General features: G+C 55.3%; 5 protein-coding genes across 8 annotated transcripts; 2 read left to right on the top strand and 3 right to left on the bottom strand.

Annotated features, from left to right (window-relative positions):
• Nucleotides 1-269: 269 nt before the first annotated feature.
• On the bottom strand, nt 270-3,923 carry LOC100551438 (C-type lectin domain family 12 member B). Of its 2 annotated transcripts, XM_010725258.4 has the most exons (8): nt 3,739-3,923; nt 3,566-3,661; nt 3,297-3,386; nt 2,572-2,886; nt 2,255-2,403; nt 1,422-1,573; nt 769-939; nt 270-690 (listed from the first exon to the last, which is right to left on the bottom strand). In XM_010725258.4, the coding sequence occupies exons 1-7, from the start codon at nt 3,821-3,823 to the stop codon at nt 798-800; spliced, it is 1,029 nt and encodes a 342-aa protein (XP_010723560.3). In that variant the 5' UTR covers nt 3,824-3,923; the 3' UTR covers nt 270-690; nt 769-797. The 2 variants fall into 2 exon arrangements, with proteins under 2 accessions (XP_010723560.3, XP_085069601.1); XM_085213475.1 differs by having other exon boundaries at nt 270-939.
• A 1,184-nt stretch (nt 3,924-5,107) lies between these two features.
• LOC104914799 (B-cell differentiation antigen CD72-like) lies at nt 5,108-8,610 on the top strand. Of its 2 annotated transcripts, XM_010725262.4 has the most exons (7): nt 5,108-5,302; nt 5,381-5,473; nt 5,577-5,666; nt 6,820-7,134; nt 7,245-7,393; nt 7,499-7,563; nt 7,951-8,610. In XM_010725262.4, the coding sequence occupies exons 1-7, from the start codon at nt 5,218-5,220 to the stop codon at nt 8,096-8,098; spliced, it is 945 nt and encodes a 314-aa protein (XP_010723564.3). In that variant the 5' UTR covers nt 5,108-5,217; the 3' UTR covers nt 8,099-8,610. The 2 variants fall into 2 exon arrangements, with proteins under 2 accessions (XP_010723564.3, XP_085069306.1); XM_085213180.1 differs by having other exon boundaries at nt 5,108-5,473.
• A 975-nt stretch (nt 8,611-9,585) lies between these two features.
• Nucleotides 9,586-12,467, bottom strand: LOC104914797 (uncharacterized). 2 transcript variants are annotated; one of them, XM_085213133.1, is made up of 5 exons: nt 12,148-12,467; nt 11,955-12,044; nt 10,442-10,756; nt 10,183-10,331; nt 9,586-10,030 (listed from the first exon to the last, which is right to left on the bottom strand). In XM_085213133.1, exons 1-5 carry the CDS (start codon nt 12,401-12,403, stop codon nt 9,968-9,970), a joined length of 873 nt encoding a protein of 290 aa, XP_085069259.1. In that variant the 5' UTR covers nt 12,404-12,467; the 3' UTR covers nt 9,586-9,967. The 2 variants fall into 2 exon arrangements, with proteins under 2 accessions (XP_085069259.1, XP_085069258.1); XM_085213132.1 differs by having other exon boundaries at nt 9,586-10,033.
• A 584-nt stretch (nt 12,468-13,051) lies between these two features.
• Nucleotides 13,052-15,450, bottom strand: LOC104914795 (killer cell lectin-like receptor subfamily G member 1). The gene is made up of 6 exons (XM_010725254.4): nt 14,933-15,450; nt 14,473-14,583; nt 14,026-14,103; nt 13,797-13,945; nt 13,502-13,605; nt 13,052-13,377 (listed from the first exon to the last, which is right to left on the bottom strand). The coding sequence occupies exons 1-6, from the start codon at nt 14,979-14,981 to the stop codon at nt 13,182-13,184; spliced, it is 687 nt and encodes a 228-aa protein (XP_010723556.2). The 5' UTR covers nt 14,982-15,450; the 3' UTR covers nt 13,052-13,181.
• A 195-nt stretch (nt 15,451-15,645) lies between these two features.
• Nucleotides 15,646-18,438, top strand: LOC116217505 (uncharacterized). Its single transcript, XM_085213701.1, has 8 exons — nt 15,646-16,185; nt 16,257-16,331; nt 16,400-16,459; nt 17,384-17,434; nt 17,505-17,540; nt 17,626-17,670; nt 17,799-17,933; nt 18,007-18,438. Exons 1-8 carry the CDS (start codon nt 15,849-15,851, stop codon nt 18,333-18,335), a joined length of 1,068 nt encoding a protein of 355 aa, XP_085069827.1. The 5' UTR covers nt 15,646-15,848; the 3' UTR covers nt 18,336-18,438.
• The last annotated feature ends 3,281 nt before the right edge of the window (nt 18,439-21,719 follow it).

The following is a 21,719-nucleotide window of genomic DNA, read 5'->3' on the forward strand; positions in this document are numbered from 1 at the left end:
CTGGGGCAAGTTTGGTTCAGTGTCACTGAAGTGGCCAACTCAGTTGACTCAGCTTTGGAGAAATTCCAGTTTGTGGTTTGGGCAATTCCAATTTATGGTATGGTAGTTTTTTGACATATTCAGTAGGCAGGTGAAGATGGGCTGACATTTGTGTGAGATGACCTTAGTGGTTTTTTCCATCCTTAATGATTCTATGATTCTATGATAATTGGATTTGCACTGTGGAATCTGTCTTAGCAGTAAAGAAGAAAGCAAGCAGCAGACAAGCTTTGTCTCTTTATTTGTTACAGTATGAGGTCAACCAGCGGACAATGTGGAGCGACACGTGCACCTCTAAAATGCCTTTAACAGCTTGTGCTCTTCAAGCAAAGAGATTTACATACCAATTAATCAACTAAATATGGCACGCGCAACCCCGTAATAGAACACAACTTCCTCTGCTCTCGCCAGGCTGAACATAAATCGGGGCTATTCTGCACGTGCATGGCAGCTATTTAAATTCCCAATGACTTGTCTTGCAAAGTGTCTGGCGCAGGATGCTGCTTTGGAAGTGCATAGCCAAATTATGCCATCCTAAAGGTCACTGCTCTACTCTCTAATAAGCAATAACACCCAAATGCCAACGCCAGCAGTAGCTCCATTCTTGGGCTCCTGTGCTGCATGAAAGCTGAAGCAGAGAGGGTGCGGGCGCTGAAAGGGAAGGGTGTGCTGAGTGGGGCTGGGACGGGGTTTTCCCCATCTTTCCCCTTTGCTGCCTTCCTTGCGCACCATGGGGTGAGCTGGCAGTGTCACTGCTCTCATCCTATGAACGGGGAGCTGGGCCCTGCTGCCTTCTCACAGATCCAGAGGTGCAGGTCGTCTGGCCCCTCACACGGCGCCGGTTTGATGTTCCCACGACTGATGACGGCACATGACCCGTTGGACTTCGGCTGCCAGGGTCTGCATGGGGACACAACGCATCGGGGCTGCCCCCCACGCCAGCAGCATCTCGCCCCAGAGGTGCTCCCAGTGTGCTTGGGGTGCAGGGGCAAGCAGGGGCTGAGCAGACGGGGCAGTTCCCCCTCACTGGTTTCAGACACCACAAGAGGAAGGAGAGGCGAGCCGGGCTGGTGGCACACGTGACGGGGAGGAGCCCGGGACCCGCGGGCAGGGAGCGATGATTTCCCCTCCAGGAGGATGAGGGTGGTGTGTGGGAGATAGGAACGAGGCTCAACCACTTTGCTTAGACCCCAGTAAAATGCTTAAACCTTTAGGATGGCACCATTTGTCCTTTCTCTCCACATCCCGTAGGCACAAGGCTCAGCTTTCCCATTGCATGGGCTCTGAGCATCTCAGCCCAGTGCTCACACACTGGCTACTGGAGGGACGTAAAGTGTTTCATCAAGCCTCACCAGAGGAGGGGGAATGTGGGCATGAAGTACCTCTCATAAAGCGAGCCGTCCACCCAGAACCAGGCGTCCGTCAGCCCTTCACCATCTGGTTCTCCTTCCTCCAGCCAGTCATATTCGTACCAAGGGTACCTGCTCTTCTGCAGCCCAATCCAGTACGCGACGTCCGCATTCTTCAGGAAGCTCTGGAGAAGGGGCAAAAGGGCCTTTTGACACTTCCATGGGGTTTAAAGGCTGCAGAGCCTTTATCCTCCCTCAGAACCTGAGCAATCCCAGCCCCACACCGAGCTCCAGGGATCATAGAATCATAGAACCATAGACTCACAGACTCATAGAATGGCCTGGGTTGAAAAGGACCACAAAGATCATCCAATTTCAACCCCCTGCTATGTGCAGGGTCACCAACCACCATACCAGGCTGCCCAGAGCCACATCCAGCCTGGCCTTGAATGCCGCCAGGGATGGAGCATCCACAACCTCCTTGAGCAACCTGTTCCAGTGTGTCACCACCCTCTGTGTGAAAAACTTCCTCCAAATATCCAACCGAAACCTTCTGTCTTAGTTTAAAACCATTCTCCCTTGTCCTATCACTATCCACCTTTGTAAACAGCTGTTCCTCCTCCTGCTTATACGCTCCCTTCAAATATTGTAAGACCGCAATGAGATCTCCCTGGAGCCTTCTCTTCTCCAAGCTAAACAATCCCAGTTCCCTTAGCCTTTCTTCATACAAGAGGTGCTCAAGCCCTCTGATCATCTTAGTGCCCGTCCTCTGGACCCAATCCAAGAGTTCCACATCTTGTGCTGTCCCCTTGTTGTTGGATGCCCTCAGCTTTGCAATGCCCTGGCACTCAGCTCTCACTCCCTACCGGCACAGTCCAGCGACTCCAGGATTTGGTGATCAGGAGCTGAGAGTACTTCTCCTCACACTCTGCTCTGCTGTCATCCCATGTCTTCTTATCTGTTGAGATGAAGAGGCACTTTCCCCGGTACAGCAGCCAGCCTGAGGGGCAGCAGTCTAGAAACAGGGGCACAGCTCAGCTCAGGCACTCACACTCTGCATCTGCAGAACCCCATGTCCTGCAGAGCTTCAGCCTTTCTACCATCTCATCTCTACCCCATGGCCAAAAAGCCACCATCCACACTTCAATACTGCAGGCACGCTGGGGCTGCCCTATCACCGTACCTATAGCCGTGCAGGAGCGCAGCAGGGTCACGGTGCTCTCACTAGCGTTCAGCCTTCCCTGCACGCTGTTCAGCTCCTTCTGGGTTGCAGCCAGGGCCCCTGAGACATGCGCCAGCTCGGCCTCCCACCTGCCCAGCTCCAGCTGGCTGTTGTTGCCCAGTTTCCATGCTTGCTGCAGCTCCTCTTGCACTTGTGCCAGCTCCTGCCGCATCTGCTCCAGGCTCTGGTCCCGCATCCGCACCTCCTGTGAGAAGCGGCCGCGCTCGGCCACCTGCTCCAGGGATGTGTCCTGTAGTTGGCGAGTCACCTTCCAGTCTGGGGACAGGGCAGGGTGAGCTGGGACATGGGAATGGGGCAGCCTGGGCAGAAGGAAAAGGGCTGGGCATGGGGTAGGCAGAGCAGTGGGCAACCCCACTGAGTGGGAATGGATGGGGAGGAATGGGAAGTGTGCGGACTGAGTTGGGCAGGACCTGGCAGGGTGGGCTGGAGTAGGAGCAGAGCAGGCTGGGGCAGAATCAGGGCAGGAGAGCAGGAATGAAGAGCCTAGTAAGGAGTATGGGTGATGGCAGCCAATGGAAATACCCATGATGTGCGAGGGACAAGTTGCAACTTGGGGCAACTGGGACAGACAGACCTACTTCCATGCTCATGCGCATAGTCTGTGGCACCCACCCCAACCTCACCCCTCTTGTCCCCATGTCCCAGTGCCACCTGTCCCCACTCACAGCAGGCTCCTAGCACCATGGCGGCCACCAGCAGCAGTAGATTGACAGCCAGTAGCCCCGCAGGGACACAGCGCCTGCGGGAACAGCACCCTGCAAGACACCAAGTGGCCATGCATCACCCTCGTCACCAGCCCCAGGCAGCATGTTGGCAACGTGGTGGCACAGCGTGGGCGCTTCCTCTCTCCAAGGAGGGAATGGGGAGTGCCCTGAAGCAACATGCACTGCCCATACCATGACCTCCCACATCCCCATCCCAGCCAGGCACTTACCTGGACTGTGCTGGGCCCCTTCCCCTGCAGTCCCCACAGGCATCAGCTCTGGTGTTATGTTCTCGTGGGGACTCTCAGCCTCATCCATCCCCAGGGCTGTAGGAGGAAGGTCAGGCAGCAATGAGGTGATGATGGGGCCATATGGGGAGGTGTGAGGATCCCATGGCTCTCACCTGCCTCCAGAGCCTGGTTGGCTGTGCCACGGCCCCCTGGCCCTTTGGCAAACCTCAGGTCAGTGTAGAGCACTCCCTGGGCCATGCAGACAAGCCCTGAGTCCTGTTGTCTTCCACCCGACTCTCTGGGGTGGTCTTTGCACCCTGGCTTGGGGTGCAAAAGAGAAGTGAGGCCGCCTCTTACAGAAGCAGAACTTGGCTCTGAGCCACAGCAGATGGGACCAGCGAGGCAAAGCTGTGGGGACCAGCACCCTGCCATTGGCCCAGCACCACAAGCACATCCCCTCCCACACTCTGAGAGCTGTCACAGTCCCCTGGGCACATGACGGTATCGGGCAGCCCAGTGTGTGAGTACAGACAGAGCAGGGCTGTACCCAGAGGCTGGGAAGGACCAAAGCAGAGCTGCGCACAGGAGCGCCGAGAATGCTCCACGGGGGACTGAAAGTGCTCATCGTGAGCATTTTCCCTTTGTGCATCAAGGAATATGGATCTCCTCCCACCACAATGCGCAAAGACAAAGCTTCATTAGCTCCCACCCAATCTCCATGAAGATGGAGCACGGGTGACCCATGCCCAGGGAGGACATGGTGATGTCTGGGTGACCTGCGTGACATTTTCCAAGGACGAGGGCCATCTGTCCCACTCTCCTGCCTGCCACCATGGGAGTGGTGGGATGGGGGGCAAGGAGGAGGGTCCGATATCAGGAAAAATGTATTCACAGGGAGGGTGGTGAGGCTGCCCAGAGGGGTGAAGAAATCACCATCTCTCTAAGTGTCCAAAAAATGTGGAGATGTTGCACTGAAGGACGTGGTTAGTGAGCACGGTGGGGATGGATTGGCATTTGGACTAGTTGATTCCTACGATTCTAAAGGGACAGCAATGGGACCACTTATTATGAACCTTCAGGACCTGGGACACGTGTCCTGCTCACCTTGTTGGAAGAGTGGGAAGTGGTGTCCAGGGGTAGATAGAGAGATATGCTGGTGGGAACAGGACAATGAGAGCCACCAGCACTGCTCTTCCTGGGGAGTCCCTGGGTGTCATGAGGTGCACAAGTTCTGCATGCAGTGTGGAAATCCCCTTTAAGGATAGAAAGAAAAATGCTTCCACTCATTACAGTATTCAGATCCTACACAGAGCCCAGCAAGGGGCCATGTCCACATGGGACAGGATCAGCCCTGTGCCGTTGGAGTTCTCACCCACTCACTCCAATGCAAGAAATGAGTCTCTGCCCTCACCCTGCTGTACTTCATGGCTTGGCTCCAAATGACAGTAAATCTAGGGGACCGTGACGGTTCTCGGGTGTGGGAGGGGAAGTTCTGGCATTGCAGAGCCAATAACAGGGTACAGGTCCCTGCGACTCGTTGCCTCCACAACCACTCAGTGTCAACTTTCTGCAAACACCACCTCACTTCTCCTTTGCACCCCGCAACAGGTGGCTGCAGCAGGGACAGCACAGGACAGAGCCGCAGCAGCCCCATGGCCCAGAGCGTGCTCTACGCCGACCTGAGATTCGCCAAGGGGCCGGGGGGCCACGGCACAACCAGCCAGGCGCTGAAGGCAGGTGAGAGCCATGGGGACCTCACACCTCCCCACATGGCCAACAGCACCACCCCATCGCTGCCCGACCTTCCTCCCACAGCCAGCATGGACGACACAGACAGCCCCTATGAGAATGTTGTACCGGGATCAGCACCTGTGGGCACAGCAGGGGAAGGGACCCAGCAGAGCTCAGGTAAGTGCCCGGAGGGGGACAGGGATGGGGACAGGGATGGGGACAGGGGGCCCCGCTGCCCCCAGCAGCATGGGTGACTCGTGGCCGCTGGTGTGTCTTGCAGGGCACTGGTCCCGGCGGCGCTGTGTCCCTGCGGGGCTGCTGGCAGTCAGCCTGCTGCTGTTGGTGGCCCTGGTGACCCTGGGGACCTGCTGTGAGTGGGGACAGTATGGCTGGGGAGGGAGTGGTGAGGCAGATGGGGGCCAGAAGGAGCTCAGGGCTGGGATGGTGCAGCTTCTCACTTGGCTGCCCCATGCTGCCTGCACTGCGTGTGCTGCCTGTGTCTTCCAGTACTCCCTGCATTGTGTGTGCTGCCTGCATCTTTCAGTACTGCCTGCATTGTGTGTGCTGCCTGCATCTTCCAGTACTGCCTGCATTGTGTGTGCTGCCTGCGTCTTCCAGTACTGCCTGCATTGTGTGTGCTGCCTGCATCTTTCAGTACTGCCTGCATTGTGTGTGCTGCCTGCGTCTTCCAGTACTGCCTGCATTGTGTGTGCTGCCTGCATCTTCCAGTACTGCCTGCACTGCGTGTGCTGCCTGTGTCTTCCAGTACTGCCTGCACTGCGTGTGCTGCCTGCATCTTCCAGTACTGCCTGCACTGCGTGTGCTGCCTGCATCTTCCAGTACTGCCTGCGCTGTGTATTCCTTTCACTGCCTGTGCCACCTGCACTTTCTTCATTGCCTGCACTGTATGTGCTGCCTGCGCAGCTTCCCATGGATTAACATTGTTTCCCATTGTTTCCCAATATCTCTGATCACCTTCCCATTGTCTCCCATTACTTTCTGTTACATTCTGTTCACTTGCATAGCCTTCCACTGCCTCATTTTGCTTCCCTTTTCCTTCCACTCACTTCTTGTTAATTTTTATTGCCTTTCATTGATTGGCATTACCTTCCACTTGCCTCCCATTACCTTCCCATTGTCCTCCACTAATTTCCATCTCCTGCCATTGCCTTCTAGTTGTCTTCCCAGTCCCTTACATTACATCCGTTGGCTACTCCTTGCCTTTTATTTGTTCTCATGGTTTCCCATTGCATTTCCATTGACTTCCACTACCTTCCATTCCCCCTATTAATTCCCACTGAATTCCAGTGCTTTCCCATTAACTTCCACTGCATCCTACTACATTTTCATTATATCCCATCAATTCCCATTGAATCCCAGTACTGTCCAACTGAATTCCCATTGCCTTCCCCCACCTTGACTCCCTTGGGTTTGCCCTGCCTGCCCCACACCCCGCCATGACCCACGCCCTCTACTCAGGCTGCCCCATCCCCATGCCCCAGCTCACCTTGTCCCATCCACAGACTGGCAGGTGAACCACCAGCTGCAGAACGTATCCATGGAGCAGGCCACTGAGCGCAGCCACTTCTCACAGGAGGCACAGGTGTGGAAGCAGAGCCTGAGGCAGACACAGCAGGAGCTGGCATGGGTGCAAGAGGAGCTGCAGCAAGCATGGCAGGAGGCCCACCGCAGTCAGCAGGAGCTGGCCAGGCAGGATGTCGAGCTGGTGCGTGTCTCAGGGGCCCTGAATGCAACCCAGAAGGAGCTACAGGATGTGCAGGGGAAGCTCAATGCCATCCAGAAAGCAGCGAGCAGCCTGCGTGTTTGCCTGAATGCAGGTACGGGGAGTATGCACTCCCCACAGTGCAGTGGGGAGGGGGCAGTGCCTGAAGCATGTGGGGTGCACGTCTGCAGGTGGCCAGCAGCTGAGCTGTGCTGCTGTCTCCAGACTGCTGCCCCTCGGGCTGGCTGCTCTACCGTGGCAAGTGTCTCTTCATCTCGACGATGAAGAAGAGCTGGTGGGAGAGCTATAGGGATTGTATGGGGAAGTCTTCCCATCTGCTGATCCAAGATGAATGGGAGATGTGGATGCTGCCGGTAAGTATGGGGGCTGCAGCTCCCCAGCAGGATGCCCCCCAGGCCGTCCCAGCACTCCTGGCCACCAGGCATGGGGGAGGCACTCAACATGTTCTTTCCCCACAGAGTTTTCTCCAAGGAAGCAGTGCCATGTACTGGATCACAAGAGAAGACTATTACAGTGTAAAGAGGTTAGTTGTGTATGAGACTGCAAGCTGTTTTGCATGTATACCTAGCAGTCCCTGGTCCAATCATTGGAACTGCAGGTTACCCTATTTCCTATACCTCTGAGAGTCTTTTCAACTCATGAGATCCTCCTTAGAGTAGTGCTCCAAACAGCCATAATCAGAGCCTACGTGTGGGGCACAGCACTACACTCCCCAGGTAGCGATGCTCAGACTCAGCATCATATCCTAGCGCACAGTTCAGTGCCGTCCATAAGCTCATCCACTTGGTCAGAGAAAACCACTGTCAGGAAGGAGATTCTTCTTTCATTGTGTCCTCAGTGCAGGAACTTGACTGTGTGCACAGGCAGTGTATGCTGTCCCTGCTTCTCTGACATGTGTCCTATCTCCTAGGTATGAGTACAGTGGAGACTGTGCACTGTTAATAGCCGGGAAAATGCAGAACATACCATGCAAGAAGTTTTACCCATGGATTTGTGAGCAGTCCCCAGTGCTAAGCAGCGTGACCGAGAGCCTCACTCCTCTCCTGACCAAGGACTGACCCTGCTGCCAGCCCCTCCATGTCACAGAGCTGGGGGACAGCAGCTGGGATGCTCATAGAAATATCCCAGTGCTGTGTACACATTCTTTCCAACATGTGGCAAAGCACTGAGAAAATGGCCTGGAGAACTGCCTGTATTTTAAAGCAAGGCTTATGTAAAATAGACCTCATTCCCCTCTCTCCCATGCATGCAGACACTTGTACCTACATTTTCCTGCTTCCTAGATTCACACACATGTCCCCATGTACCATGGCCAGTTTTTCATGGTGATATCATGTTGGATTCGTAGGAGTGTTCAGGTTGGATATAAGAAAAAATTTCTTCTCCAAAAGAATTGTGATGCACCAGCAAAGGCTGCCCAGGGAGCTGGTGGATTCATGGACTCTGCGGGCATCCAAGAACTGTGGAGATGTGTCAATGAGGAACTTGGTCAGTGGAGTTTGTTTGGGGTGAAGTGAATTATATCACTTGTCTTTTCCAACCTTAATGATTCTGTGATTCTGTGATTCTGCCTGGGGAAGTTGTGGGCAGCAGTACTATCAGTATGAGAAATAGGCTGGAAGTCCTGAGAGGAAATGAGGGTACAGCGGGGAGTCTTGAGACTCTGGGGAGAAAAGAAGGAGCCCTGAGACTGTGGGAGGAAATGGTGGTGTAGTGAGAAACTTGAAAACCATGGGGTAGGTGGGGAAGTCTTGGGAACACAGGGGAGAGACCTGACTCCAGGGAGAAAAAATTCTGACAACGTCAACAGTCAGTGATGGGGCATCTGTAAAGCCAAAGCACTTCCCAAGGCAGACAGGTTAGGAACAGCAGTGGGGCCATAATAGCCATCTTCAAAATATGTAAGAGGCGACGGCCATGCAGAGGATGTGAGCAGAGCTCAGTTTGGCATGGTTGAGAGCCATGACCAGAAGGCAGGGCACTGTGGGCATGTCATCAAGATCCAGGAATGAAACTCGCCAACCCAAGAGACAGGTTGAAAAGCCAATACACGTGTTCTGTGTTAATACGGGGTTCTTGAAAGGATTTCTTTGGTGGTATTGAGGTACCACAGGAAGGTGTTACCCAGAAAGTCATGTGTTACATAAGCCAGGTCCATATATGGCCAGGAACTTATTTACGAAGAACGTGGCTGTTGACTGAGTTTCTAATCAGCACTTCTACCTTGTTAGGGCACCTATCAACTCTCGCAGGGTATAGTGTATCTCCTCAAGGCTTGTGTGATGTTGAGACTCTGCTTTGAGGCTCCAGATGCTTATCTAGACAGAATGTCAGGTTGTGAAGAGTTTGAATTAACTGCTGAAGGCCTTGAATTTATTGTCAAGTATCAAGGATGGGCATGAGTGTGAGAAACAGACAGGCAAGCTTTAAAACACTAACACTTTCTTTCCCCATCTACCTCCCCAGACCATGACAGGGCACGAGCATGGTGCCATGCACAACAGGAAGGCTGTCTTTCTTTTATATCCACAGCTTCTGTCTCCAAGTCCTGTAATCGAGAGGGAGTGCCAGAGTCACCCTTTGGCCAGCAGAGGAAAGATGCTCTCTGATACGCCTTTCATATTTGGGGCTTGCTCACAGATCCATGCATAATCATCTCTGCAGTTTTTCTGGTCCATCTTCCCAGAGGCTCTCCCCTAGAATTGAAGAAGCAGGTGAGAGGTGACAGGGTGATATATTTGATGATGTCCCCAGCCTGCTGCCTGCCACTGGGCCCTTTCAGCAAAGCAGAAGAGCCAGACTTGTTCCCATCAGAACATCCTTCCTTGGTCAGGGACAGACAGCCAGGCAGAGTGCGGTACATCCAATCCTGGCTGACCAAGAGGGAGATTACTGACTTACGTGTAATACGGCTTCTTATTCAGATTCTAAATACCTAACGGCCAGTATCTTCCTCTAATCCAGTACTTGGCACCATCTGTTTGCAAAAACTGCTGTGGGAAAAGAAGCTGTGAAGTGTCTGCCCCATGCCCGGTGGCCAGGAGTGCTGGGACCAGCTGTGCTCCCAGCAGGCCATACACCAGGGCGGTGGCAGCAGGCAATAGGGGGCATCCTGCTGGGGAGCTGCAGCCCCCATACTTACCGGCAGCATCCACATCTCCCATTCATCTTGGATCAGCAGATGGGAAGACTTCCCCATGCAATCCCTATAGCTCTCCCACCAGCTCTTCTTCATCATCGAGATGAAGAGACACTTGCCACGGTAGAGCAGCCAGCCCGAGGGGCAGCAGTCTGGAGACAGCAGCACAGCTCAGCTGCTGGCCACCTGCAGACGTGCACCCCACATGCTTCAGGCACTGCCCCCTCCCCACTGCACTGTGGGGAGTGCATACTCCCCGTACCTGCATTCAGGCAGACACGCAGGCTGCTCGCTGCTTGCTGGATGGCATTGAGCTTCCCCTGCACATCCTGTAGCTCCTTCTGGGTTGCATTCAGGGCCCCTGAGACACGCACCAGCTCGACATCCTGCCTGGCCAGCTCCTGCTGACTGCGGTGGGCCTCCTGCCATGCTTGCTGCAGCTCCTCTTGCACCCATGCCAGCTCCTGCTGTGTCTGCCTCAGGCTCTGCTTCCACACCTGTGCCTCCTGTGAGAAGTGGCTGCGCTCAGTGGCCTGCTCCATGGATACGTTCTGCAGCTGGTGGTTCACCTGCCAGTCTGTGGATGGGACAAGGTGAGCTGGGGCATGGGGATGGGGCAGCCTGAGTAGAGGGCGTGGGTCATGGCCGGGTGTGGGGCAGGCAGGGCAAACCCAAGGGAGTCAAGGTGGGGGAAGGCAATGGGAATTCAGTTGGACAGTCATGAGAATTGATGGGATGTAATGGGAAAGCAGTGGGAAGCAATGGGAAGTCAACTAGAAAGCAATGAGTGGCAGTAAAAATCTATCATTGACAAAAATAAGGCAGTAGGAAAGAGTAGGATGTCAATGGGAATGTGCTAGGATTCAATGAGAATAAATGGGAGGTGGTGGAAGGCAGTGGGAGGACGTGGGAGAAAGTCAATAAGAATGTGGTGGGAATCTACATGAAACAATGGAAGGGAGAGAGAAGCCAACAGAGGTTAACATAAGGCATTGGGATATACTAGGAAGAAAACTAGAAGGCAATGGGAGATGATAGGAAATAATAAAAGACGGTGGAAATCGATAGGAGGCAATGGGTAGGCAATGGGAAGTGAAGTGGAAGGGAATGGCAAGCAATAGAAAACAAAGGACTTAAATGGAAAGAAATGAGAAGTTAATGGGAAGGCAATGGGAGGCAATAGGAAATAGTGGGAGCCAGTAAGAGGCAGTAGGAAGGACACAGAAGAGAACTGGGAGGTAAAGGGTACTGACTTAGCAACTGGCAAGCAAGGGAAGCAATGGAAACCAGTGGAACATAATGGGAAGGTAACGGTATGCAATGGGAAACAATGAGAAGTCTATGGGAAAGCAAAGTCAGTGGGAGTGGAAAGAAATAGGAGGCAACTGAAAAGTTATGGCAACCAATGGAAGGTAACAGAAATTAATAGGAGGTAAGAGGGAGGAAAAGGGAGGTAGAAGTAAGAAGTAATAGGCAATGGGAAAGAATGGAATGCAACAGAAAGTGATGGGAGACAATGGGAAGTACTGGGAAGCAATAGGAAGCAATAGGAAGTAATTCATGGGAGGCTAACACAGGCAGCACACGCAGTGCAGGCAGTACTGGAAGATGCAGGCAGCACACACAATGCAGGCAGTACTGGAAGACACAGGCAGCACACGCAGTGCAGGCAGCATGGGGCAGCCAAGTGAGAAGCTGCACCATCCCAGCCCTGAGCTCCTTCTGGCCCCCATCTGCCTCACCACTCCCTCCCCAGCCATACTGTCCCCACTCACAGCAGGTCCCCAGGGTCACCAGGGCCACCAACAGCAGCAGGCTGACTGCCAGCAGCCCCGCAGGGACACAGCGCCGCCGGGACCAGTGCCCTGCAAGACACACCAGCGGCCACGAGTCACCCATGCTGCTGGGGGCAGTGGGGCCCCCTGTCCCCATCCCTGTCCCCATCCCTGTCCCCCTCCGGGCATTTACCTGGGCTCTGCTGGGTCCCTTCCCCTGCTGTGCCCACAGGTGCTGATCCCGGTACAACATTCTCATAGGGGCTGTCTGTGTCGTCCATGCTGGCTGTGGGAGGAAGGTCGGGCAGCGATGGGGTGGTGCTGTTGGCCATGTGGGGAGGTGTGAGGTCCCCATGGCTCTCACCTGCCTTCAGCGCCTGGCTGGTTGTGCCGTGGCCTCCCGGCCCCTTGGTGAATCTCAGGTCGGCGTAGAGCACGCTCTGGGCCATGGGGCTGCTGGTGGCTCTGCCCCAGATAGGAACAGGCCAGCAACTCTGACTTCTACTCACTTCAGTTAGATGGTAACTTATGATCATATGTGGGGAAAGTTCTTGATTTACAGGAAAGCAGAAGTAATTGTCTGATTTGCAAAATGTGGTTTCCTTTCCAATGCTGATCTTGTGCAGAGGGCAAAAGTACTGCTCTGTCCTGCACAACACTCTCTGCCTTGTTCAGCATCACATCATAGAATCATAGAATGGAGAATGGCTCAGACTGGAAGAGAGGTCAGACTCTTTTCCCTCTGGAGAGTGGGGGTGAGCAAAGCATTGTGAGGTGCTGAGTTGCCTGTGGAGTTAAACCACACCACCACTGTGCAGCACCAGGAGCCCCACAGCCTTGACCACAGAAGGACCCTGCTTTCCCCCATGTTCTCTTCCCCATTCCGTCACCAATTCTATATTCAGGTAACAGCCAGCATGGGGAGCACCCAGGAATGCCTTTGCTGAGCTGCTGGTCTGCTCCCAATGGGAGGATGGATGCAAAAGCATCTGCCCCAGCTCACACAAGAGCTGTTCCATCTCTCACCAGGCCATGGGGACACTTGGACCCATGCTAGCTCTGAATCCCAACCCTAAACCCCAACACCACCCACAGTGTGAGCGTCAAAGTTTATTAGCAACGTACAATAAACAAAGGGGAGGGATGAAGAGCTGTGAGTACAGAGTCAGTGCCCTGGGTGCCTGGCAGGCAGGTGTGGGTGCTGGGCACTGTCTATCCCCATGGTCATCACGGCCTTGCACAGATATAGGTGGTGTTTCCCCAGAGGAAAGCAGGTGGTGAGGACCGCAGCCACTGCAGGTTGACGGCACTTTTCTCGCATACCCAGCCGTGGGCTTCCCTACAGTCACCACCAGACAGCCCTGATCCTGACACTCTGCCACAGGCCAGGAAGGAGCTGGTGGAACGTTGGATTCGGAAGAGCCTGTGTGGAGGGAGTGGAATGAGATAGGAAGAATGGGAGGCAGGGTGCTGAGCCAGGGAGCACATCCCTGCCTGCAGGCTGGCTGTCCCCCCCCATTACTTCTCCAACCCTTTGCAGCAATCACCTCTGCAGCACGGTGCCATCCAGCCACTTCCATTCAAGCCCAGACAGGCTCCGCTTCAGGCCCACATGGAAGACGTCCATATGGGACACACGTGTCAGGAAAGCCTGCACAGGAGGAGATAGGCATGAGTTCCTCAGGGACACCCGGCTGCAGCCACTTGGCTCTGGCACAGCATCCAGATCCCAGCTGGATTTTAGGCACATGGACAGAGACAGCGCTGGAGAACCATTAGGGGGACACTGATGTCATCCAATGACCATGGTGAAGTTGGAGCAGCCAGGGCCTGGGTACTCACCAGTGTGCTGTTGGCTTGGATGATGGCCAGCTGTGCTCCCCTGGAGCAGCAATCCTCCTTGCTCTGCTCCCAGCTCCTTTTGGCTGAGGAGAAGTAATAGCAGCGCCCTGCATGCCACAGCCAGCCAGCTGGGCAGAACTGGCAGCTCCCTGTATACAAACACAGACTGTGGTGGGTGGCACTGAAGTGTCAGAAGACAGAGAGGACCCCACACTCGCCTTTCTCCTACCTTGCAAAGCCTGTAGCCCAGAGTTGAGGTTCTCCATGCACTGAGGACCACGACAGCAGCTCGCCTGTCGGGCTAAATCTGCAAAAGAGGAGAGAGCACAGTAGCATTTCCAATTTTTGTTGACATGCCTTCCAAGCTGGTCAACACTGCTGCAGCTGGAAACAGGTCACACAGCTGGCTTTTGGAGAAAGTGTTTCTGCCTTTTGGTTTCAGCATCACATCCCATCTTCACACCACCACCAGTGGTGTGAAGCCTCCTGCTTTTCTCTCCAGCAAATGAAGGTGGCTTACCTTCATCTTTTATTTTTGCCCCAAAGCCCACAAACCTGCAGCTCCCTCTGCCCCATGCAGGAAGACACACAGAGTAAGTCGGAGGTACACACAGAACCATAGTGCCAACCACGACTCCAAGCTCCTGGGCAGGGATGGGGACAAAGGGGCACTCACAGTGGAAGCTCAATCCAACGAGGATGATCTGTGCCAGGAGGAGCAGCAGGGACAGGGCTCCAAGGCTGAGGGCTGCCCAGTGCCAGGACATCCGTGCTGTCTGCACAGGGGCTGAAAGAGGGAATGCCACTTAGGGCTGAGTGGCAACAAAGCAGAACCCCCCCCATCACACCCTAATATCTGTGCACTGCAGGCAGGGGCCTCCTTCATGCTCTGTCCCCAAAGGATGAGAGAGTGTTGACATGAAATGAAGACATTGCACAAGGAAGGCAGCAGAGCAGGCGCCTATGTGCACTGTGCCATGCAGCAGGTTGCAGTAGTGTGCAGCCCCCCAACTCCACTGGCAGGCAATCTGCAGTGTGGGAATGGGACAAGAGGGTCTGCAGCAGAGAGGAGCAGCAGGGAAAGGTAAGGGTGGGGGTGCTTCTGGCAAGAAGGATGGAGAGCAGTGTGCCCTTACCTGGTGCAGGGGGCAGGCGCAGCTCAGCATACATGACATCCTCTTCCATCCTTCCCTCTTTCTCTCGCTGTGCACCCCACAGCTATGGGGGGGAGCAGCAACCCCCTTCCCCAGCCTCCCTCTGTGGCAGCCGAGTGTGACACGAAATGGAAAGTGTCACTTCCTGGTGAAGTCCCCGGAGACACCAGCTGGGTGACAGCCCCAGGGGGTGCAGGCTGGCACCGTGGGACAAAGGAACCCCGCGCCCACAGCACCGACTGAGAGGGCTGGGGATGTGAAATATTCTCAAGGCTGCTCTGTCTGCTCTGGAAAGTGATGGGAAACTCTGGGAGCAGGACACGAGGCTCTTCCCCGAGCAGCAGGGTGGAGGGGGCGGGTGCAGAGGTGTTTTCTGCCACCTCTTTTGCATGGGGCTGCAGCTGCATCTCAGCCCTGGAAAGCCGGGGGATGGGGTGCTCCTTCCCCTCCCCCACATCTTGAGGGCTGCCCCGACGGGCATCCCCGCGGTGCCCTGGGGCTGAGCTCCCCAGCACGGTCGGGGCTGGATGAAGCTGCTGGGGCTACTGTTTGACGGTTAGGATGAGGGTTAGAATTAGGGTTTTGCCAGTTCCTTCCCGGGGCCCCGATCCCTGCCGGCGCGGAGATCAGCGGGGGAGGAATGCTCGAGGGATGCGCACGCCCCGCCGCGCCAGGACTACGTTTCCCAGCGGCTCCTCCCGGGGCTGCACATGCTCCTTGCTGCTCCCGGCGTCTCCCGGCAGCTCCCGGTGCAATTCCCAGTGTGGCTCCCGGTGGACTCAGGTGCGGCTCCCGGTGCGGCTCCCGCCGCCATCCCCGGTGCGTGGTCCCCACTGGGTCCCATTCTTAGCGTGGCTCCCGGTGCAGCCCCCCGCTGACCGGGGCCTCCCCCCGCGCCATGCCCCGGGGGCGAGCTTGGACGCAGGCGGAGGTCGGCAGCCTGCTGGCGCTGGTGGGGGGCTCGGGGGAGGCCGCCCTACTGATGGCCTCCACCTCTCGGCCCAACGAGGCTCTGTGGCAGCAGATCTCCCGCGGGCTGGCGGCGGCCGGCTACAGCCGTAGCGTGGCCCAGTGCCGCTCCAAGTGGAAGGCACTTAAGCAAGCTTTCCACTCGGAGCGGGAGACGCGACGCAGAGCCGGACTCCACTCTCCCCGTCTGCCTCCGCACTACCGAGCCATGAAGAGCATCTGGAAGGCTGCCGGGCGACCGGTCTTCCGCGAGCGGCGGCTCCTGGGTGGGTGCCAGGGCTGTGGGGAGGATGGGTGCACAGCCAGGGTAGAGCTGGAGCTTTTTCTCTTCTTCCAGACCTGGGGAAGCTGCCTCCCAGGAGGCGCAGATCGGTCCCTGCCACCTGCTCTCCATCCTCACCAGTACCACCAGGTACCTAGAATGGGGCTGTGGGGCTGTGGGAACCCTCAATTCCTGTTTGCTGAAGCTCCTCTCCACAGATTCCCAGGGCACGCTGCTGTCTCCGCTGCTGTGGCATGTGAAGGATGAGCCAGAGAGCTGTAAGTACCACTCTGCCCCATCACACCGGGCTGCACGGCTCTAGCCCATGCCCACGCCAGCATGATGGGAAGAGGGGTCTTAGGGGTGCTACCAGAATGGACTTGTCGGTAGGGATGTGCATGGATGGAGGTGTTGGGAACAGCCCCAGAGCATGAGGATGTGGGGCACAAGGAGTTCCCCAGCTCTGATCCAGCCTTGGGACTGCTGGCTGTTCATGCAGCTGGCAGGGATGTGGTCCTGCTGCAGCCCAGGGGGCTCTTGCAGCTGTGCAGCACTGCAGAGTGTGCAGCCCCCTGCCTTTAGCTGCAGGAACAACTCAAAACTTCAGAAGAGATAGAACTGAGGGTGAGGGCAGAGCTAGGAGCATCTCCACCTGCATGCAGCCTGAAGGGTGTTCACAGGGATCGGCACTAAGGTGATGCAGGCTGCATCCCTGATTTGTGTGGGCAGCTGGAGGCAGCAACTGCTGCTCCCTGAGCCAGCAGCCATCAGGGTAAAACAACTTCCTCCAAACAGAAGCCCCAGCTGCTTTGTCCCCAGGCTCCCAGTAACAGGGGGAGTGAACCCCTGCACCCCAGCCAGCATCCGCACTGGGTAATTACGTTGTTTCCCTAAATTCCCCCTGCAGTTTCAAGTGGATGTGGGATTCTCCTTCACTTCCAGTCCTAATCTGTTGCGTAGCATGGCTGTGCACCGCTGCGCGGTTGCTGCCTTCTAGCCCAGAGGTGGCTGCATTGCAGTGGTGGGTGAGTGACTCCTGCTTTTGTTTCTAGCTCATGAGACACTTTGAGGCCCCACAGGGTGCTGGGGAGCTGTGGCTAGGGCACGCCGGGCTGGCCGTGCAGCAGGGCAGATCCCAGGCTGGTGCTGTTTCCAGCAGGTCCCAACAGACCCTGCGTCTCCTCTCTGCTCTCTCTCTGCAGCCTGCGGGGAGCATATCGCTGGAGCAGTGCCTGACCCCACATCTGTCCCAAGTAAGGCTTCCCCTGCCCTGATTCCCCCTCTCATCCCTGCCAGCAGGCTCTAATGCAGTTCTTGTTGCAGACACCTCTCACTGCATCCCTCTTCTTCCCATCCTGGGTGAGTACTGTGCCCTGGCCACCGAGCTCAGGCATCCTGGAGAGAGAAACAGCCCTTGGTGACACTTTGCATCTGCTCTCTGCAGGCAGGCAGACTGTCCTGAAACAGGAAAGTGCTGAGCAGAAGGCAGGTGAGAACCTGTGCCTTCTGCTCTATGCTAAGCTGGAACAGGGATCTGAGCCCTGGCAGCTGGGGCTGAGCAGGGGATTCAGTGGCCCCACAATCCCACTGCAATCTCCATGCCAATCTCTGGTGCAGGTTTCCCCATTGAAACATCCCTGGGGACGGGAGGAGGAAACATTGTGCTGCCAGTGCCCACTGCAGCCCCCAGCTCTCCCAGACCCTATGAGCAGACAGCAGCCAGTGAGGATGTGCCGGACGCCAGCCTGCAAGGTAGGTCATGCCCGCAGATCCCTGTGGATGCACAGTGAGGCTGGGCTGCCTCTGACCTCCTTTCTCACTGCAGGCTGTGGTGTGGCTGGCCTGCTGCAGAGTGTGCAGCAGCTGCTGGTGCAGATTCTGCAGACGTCGCGACAGCAGCAGGCACTGCTGGAGAGCCTCGCCAGCGACACGGTCTCCCACCTCCACCTCCTCTCACACAGCCTGGTGCAGGTGGGCGAGACCTTGCACCAGCTGCTGCTCCGGCCACAAGCCCCCCCCAGTCACGGTGCTCCACACATTTCCCTTTTTGGGGGCAGCCCCCTGGTGCCACTGCTCTCTGAGCTGCCTTGTGCTTCCCCGGATCCCAAAGAGGAGTGCCAGGCATCTCCTAGCTCTGGCTGCACCCTGCCGTGAGTGTGCTTGTGGCACAAATCTTTATAACAGGAGCTCTGGGGATTTTAGATGTTTATAGAAGACACAGATTTTAGTAACATTAAAAATAGCTTTTGTATCAGCAGTGGCAATTGACCAATTATTTCCCCCCGTACTCAAGGTTTCGAGTTGAGCGGAAGGGGAACTGCACTATTTAAAGCCTCCCAGAAACTCCCCTGGGCCAATGTGCACCCATGGGTGGAACAGGGATGGTGCCACTGTCACCTCTCCAACACCTGGCTCCCAGCCCAGCGGGGGCGAGCCGTGCTGGGGAAATCCATCACCTGTAGTGGCACTCTTCCCTGTGTCACATGCAGTGGTTCCATGACACTGCCAGCCCTGATGGGGACACTCTCAAGCCCTGCTCTGTGCTCTGGTCTCTGTTTCTAATAGAGGCTGCAGCCACCACCTCTAGGCCCAGGGCATGGAGGCACACAGGCTCACCCAGTGTGGAGAGGGGGCATCTCCCTGGCAGAAGGTGATTTCTGACATGGGGGTGGTGGGAGGCTGGGGGCAGTGAGAATGCAGTGAAATGCATTGTAGTCTAATAAACTTAAAGGAAATGAAATGCAAAAAAAAAAAAAAAATCCAAAGCAATGCAGTGCAGTGCAATGCAACACAATGAAACGAAACGCAATCCTAACCCTAACCCAAATGCGATACAGTGGATTGCAATGACATGCAATGCAGTGCAACCCTAACCGTAATCCTAACACTAAACCTAGGGTTTAGAGGGGTGTTGTGGGGATGCAGAGGGCTGGAGATGCAGTGGGGCTGTAGATAGGAAGCAGGCAGAGGATGCAGCAGGTTGCGAAGAGGCTGCAGTGTTGGGGCACAATGAGGTTGCATTGGGGTTCAGCGCGGTGCAGTGAGGTCGCATTGGGTGTAGTGAGGTTGCACTGGACTGCCGTGGGACGCTGCAGTGATCCAGCGGAGCGCAGCACCGAGCAGCACTGGGCGGCAGTAGGCGGGTGTGCAAGGCCGGAGTGACAGCTCAGCAGCCAATAGGAGATCAGGAAGGAATAAAGGAGGCGTGGTCATGCCGGGGTCCGCCTCACTCGCAGAGGGGGCGGAGCCAATTTTGTGCAGCCAATCAGGCTGCTGGATGTGCGCAGGGGTGGATCTCTGATGACGTTACGGGAGGGGGATTCCCCCAGCGGGGCAGCCCCCCCACCCGGCACCGTAATTGGGAAACAAGGAGCGGGCCAGGAGTGTCATTTTTGTGCCCAAAGCCCTAACTCCCCTAACTCATCCTGTACCTGCTGCACGAGATCCTGCACTGCAGCCCTCACCCTGTTCGTTTGCCTGGACACTGTGAGCTGCGGGCAATGAGATGTGTTGGGAAGATGGGATGGGATAAGAAGGGCACGGAGAGGTGAGATGGGCACCCAGAACCAGAGTCCTGAACGCATAGCCCATCCTTAATCACTTTTCTTCCACAAAAGACGCGTCGTGCTTACAGCTGGAAACCACTCCGTCCTGCAGCAGCGGGGAGAGCTGCAAATTTTTCCATCTACTTTTCATGCGCCAACTGCAACAGCATCGCCTCTGGGCCAGGAGATGCCCCCCAGCTGCTGGGGTACTGGCACACGGCTGCCATGCTTTGGGACCTCGTTCTGGTCTGCTGAGCCCTGCAGGGAGCCTGCAGTGTGTCATCCTCTCAAAGGAGAATGCTGTCATCCATTAATAAGAACAAAAATTCCTACAGGCTGGTCTGGGCTCCAGCGTGGTGCTGGCAGGAGATTTGCTGACTCCTGGAGCAGCATTCTATGTGGGGCTAGGGGTTGTCGTGCTGTGCATGGTGATGCAGTGACATCTGTGTCCTCAAGTGATCCTGCTCCATGCCACATTCTTCAGCACATCCCATGGCGATGTGAGGGCAGGCACAGGGACAGCACTACACTCAGTCCCACCATGCCCTCTGAGGCGCCCTCGTCCCCTCTCCCCTTTTGTCCTGTCAGAATGTCAATGGGGATTGGCAGAGATTGGCAGATTTGATATGATGGAGCAGCACATGGCTCAGGGCAGGAAACCAGACTGGAAATCTCTCAATTGCATTTGTTAAGAGCTGCTTTTGGTTCAACCCAAATGCTCTCTTTAGAAATGCAATGTCTTGGGTTTTAGCCCTGGAGTTGATGAAACATCTTTATATGAAGTAAGAATAAACGTCAGTATTTCCCTTGGTGCAGACACTCTTAGGCTCCCACAGAAAGATTCAGTGTGATTTCTCTAACACAGCTTCCACTGAGAGTGCTGCTCATAATACCCAACAATACATTGTTTAGCACTTGCCTTTCTCAAAGGAAATCTTAGGCGATATTTGAGCAAAGAGGTATTTTTTATGAAAAAACTTTAATCTACAATCCATAATGGGAACAGTGGCTTTGCACCCTATGTAAAATGTTCTCGACCTCCTGTGCCATTCTTTTTTCTTCCTCTGCAGGCTTGCTTCTTCAGGCAAATTCATCTGGGACTGCACATGGTGCAGCAGTTTGACTTCTGTTGCTGCGAGGCTGATTCCACATGAGAGCACTGCCTGCATCCCCTGTGGTGGTAGCTGTGCCCAAGCTCTGACTGTTTCCACAGCAGGATTTACATCAGCTGTGGGATGCAGGTGTGATGGGATCACGGGCACAGCAGTGGGGACATGCTGCCTCCAGCTCTAGGGCTTTGTGGTGCTGAACCCCTACCCAGTCCCTATGGACTGCCCTTGTGGTATCGGTGCATAGAGGCTGTCAGCCCAAGGGAACCGAGCTGAGTGTCACTGAGGTTGTCTGGATACCACATGATGGAAACACTGCTCCAAAAATGGCCTGGGATGGGGGAAGAGGGGACTTCTTGTGGCTGCCAATGGTCCAGATTAAGTGCTGATTAGAAATTCAGTCAACAGCCACGTTTTTTAGTAAATAAGTTCCTGGCCATATATGGAACCTGACCATGACTTTCTGCCTGGGTAGCACCTCCGTGTGGTACTTCATGATCACCAAACTCTTCTTTGCAAGAGCTCCATATTAACACTCTGCATGCATAGTATGAGATGTTAATACAAACAATGTCAACTTTTTGTCAATGTCAGGTTGACAAACTTAATTCCTGGATTTTGGTGACCACTGCCTTTCTGCTGTCAGGGCACATGAGGGCAAGGAGTGAGGAGGGAGAGATGCTGCCTATGCTCACACAGCTGCTGCAGGACTCAGTGATTCAGGCCAGGCGCATTAAAGTTGCAGTTGCATGGTGCAGGCTGCAGCAGGGTGAGCTCCATTAGGAGGGCAGGCAGCAGATACAACATCCCACAGTGTGATTTAGGGCCAGGAAGGGATTTTAGGGATGCTCATTTCCAAGCAGGGAATGCTGGCCCAATGGCAG

This window comes from Meleagris gallopavo, chromosome Z (assembly GCF_905368555.1).
Source record: "Meleagris gallopavo chromosome Z, MGAL_WU_HG_1.1, whole genome shotgun sequence".
Lineage (NCBI taxonomy): Eukaryota > Metazoa > Chordata > Aves > Galliformes > Phasianidae > Meleagris > Meleagris gallopavo.

Coding starts and splice junctions, on each gene's coding strand:
- LOC100551438 (XM_010725258.4), bottom strand. CDS start 3,823: ATGGCCCAGGGAGTGCTCTACACTGACCTGAGGTTTGCCAAAGGGCCA. Junction 2,887..3,296: donor CATGGTGCTAGGAGCCTGCT/GTGAGTGGGGAC, acceptor CCCTGTCCCCAG/ACTGGAAGGTGACTCGCCAA. Junction 2,404..2,571: donor GCGCTCCTGCACGGCTATAG/GTACGGTGATAG, acceptor CCCTGTTTCTAG/ACTGCTGCCCCTCAGGCTGG.
- LOC104914799 (XM_085213180.1), top strand. CDS start 5,218: ATGGCCCAGAGCGTGCTCTACGCCGACCTGAGATTCGCCAAGGGGCCG. Junction 7,135..7,244: donor GCGTGTTTGCCTGAATGCAG/GTACGGGGAGTA, acceptor TGCTGTCTCCAG/ACTGCTGCCCCTCGGGCTGG. Junction 7,394..7,498: donor GGGAGATGTGGATGCTGCCG/GTAAGTATGGGG, acceptor CTTTCCCCACAG/AGTTTTCTCCAAGGAAGCAG.
- LOC104914797 (XM_085213132.1), bottom strand. CDS start 12,403: ATGGCCCAGAGCGTGCTCTACGCCGACCTGAGATTCACCAAGGGGCCG. Junction 12,045..12,147: donor AGGGACCCAGCAGAGCCCAG/GTAAATGCCCGG, acceptor TGTGTCTTGCAG/GGCACTGGTCCCGGCGGCGC. Junction 10,332..10,441: donor GCGTGTCTGCCTGAATGCAG/GTACGGGGAGTA, acceptor TGCTGTCTCCAG/ACTGCTGCCCCTCGGGCTGG.
- LOC104914795 (XM_010725254.4), bottom strand. CDS start 14,981: ATGGAAGAGGATGTCATGTATGCTGAGCTGCGCCTGCCCCCTGCACCA. Junction 13,606..13,796: donor TCCAAGCCAACAGCACACTG/GTGAGTACCCAG, acceptor CCTCCTGTGCAG/GCTTTCCTGACACGTGTGTC. Junction 13,378..13,501: donor GATGGCACCGTGCTGCAGAG/GTGATTGCTGCA, acceptor CCCTCCACACAG/GCTCTTCCGAATCCAACGTT.
- LOC116217505 (XM_085213701.1), top strand. CDS start 15,849: ATGCCCCGGGGGCGAGCTTGGACGCAGGCGGAGGTCGGCAGCCTGCTG. Junction 17,541..17,625: donor CCCTCTTCTTCCCATCCTGG/GTGAGTACTGTG, acceptor TGCTCTCTGCAG/GCAGGCAGACTGTCCTGAAA. Junction 17,934..18,006: donor GCCGGACGCCAGCCTGCAAG/GTAGGTCATGCC, acceptor TTCTCACTGCAG/GCTGTGGTGTGGCTGGCCTG.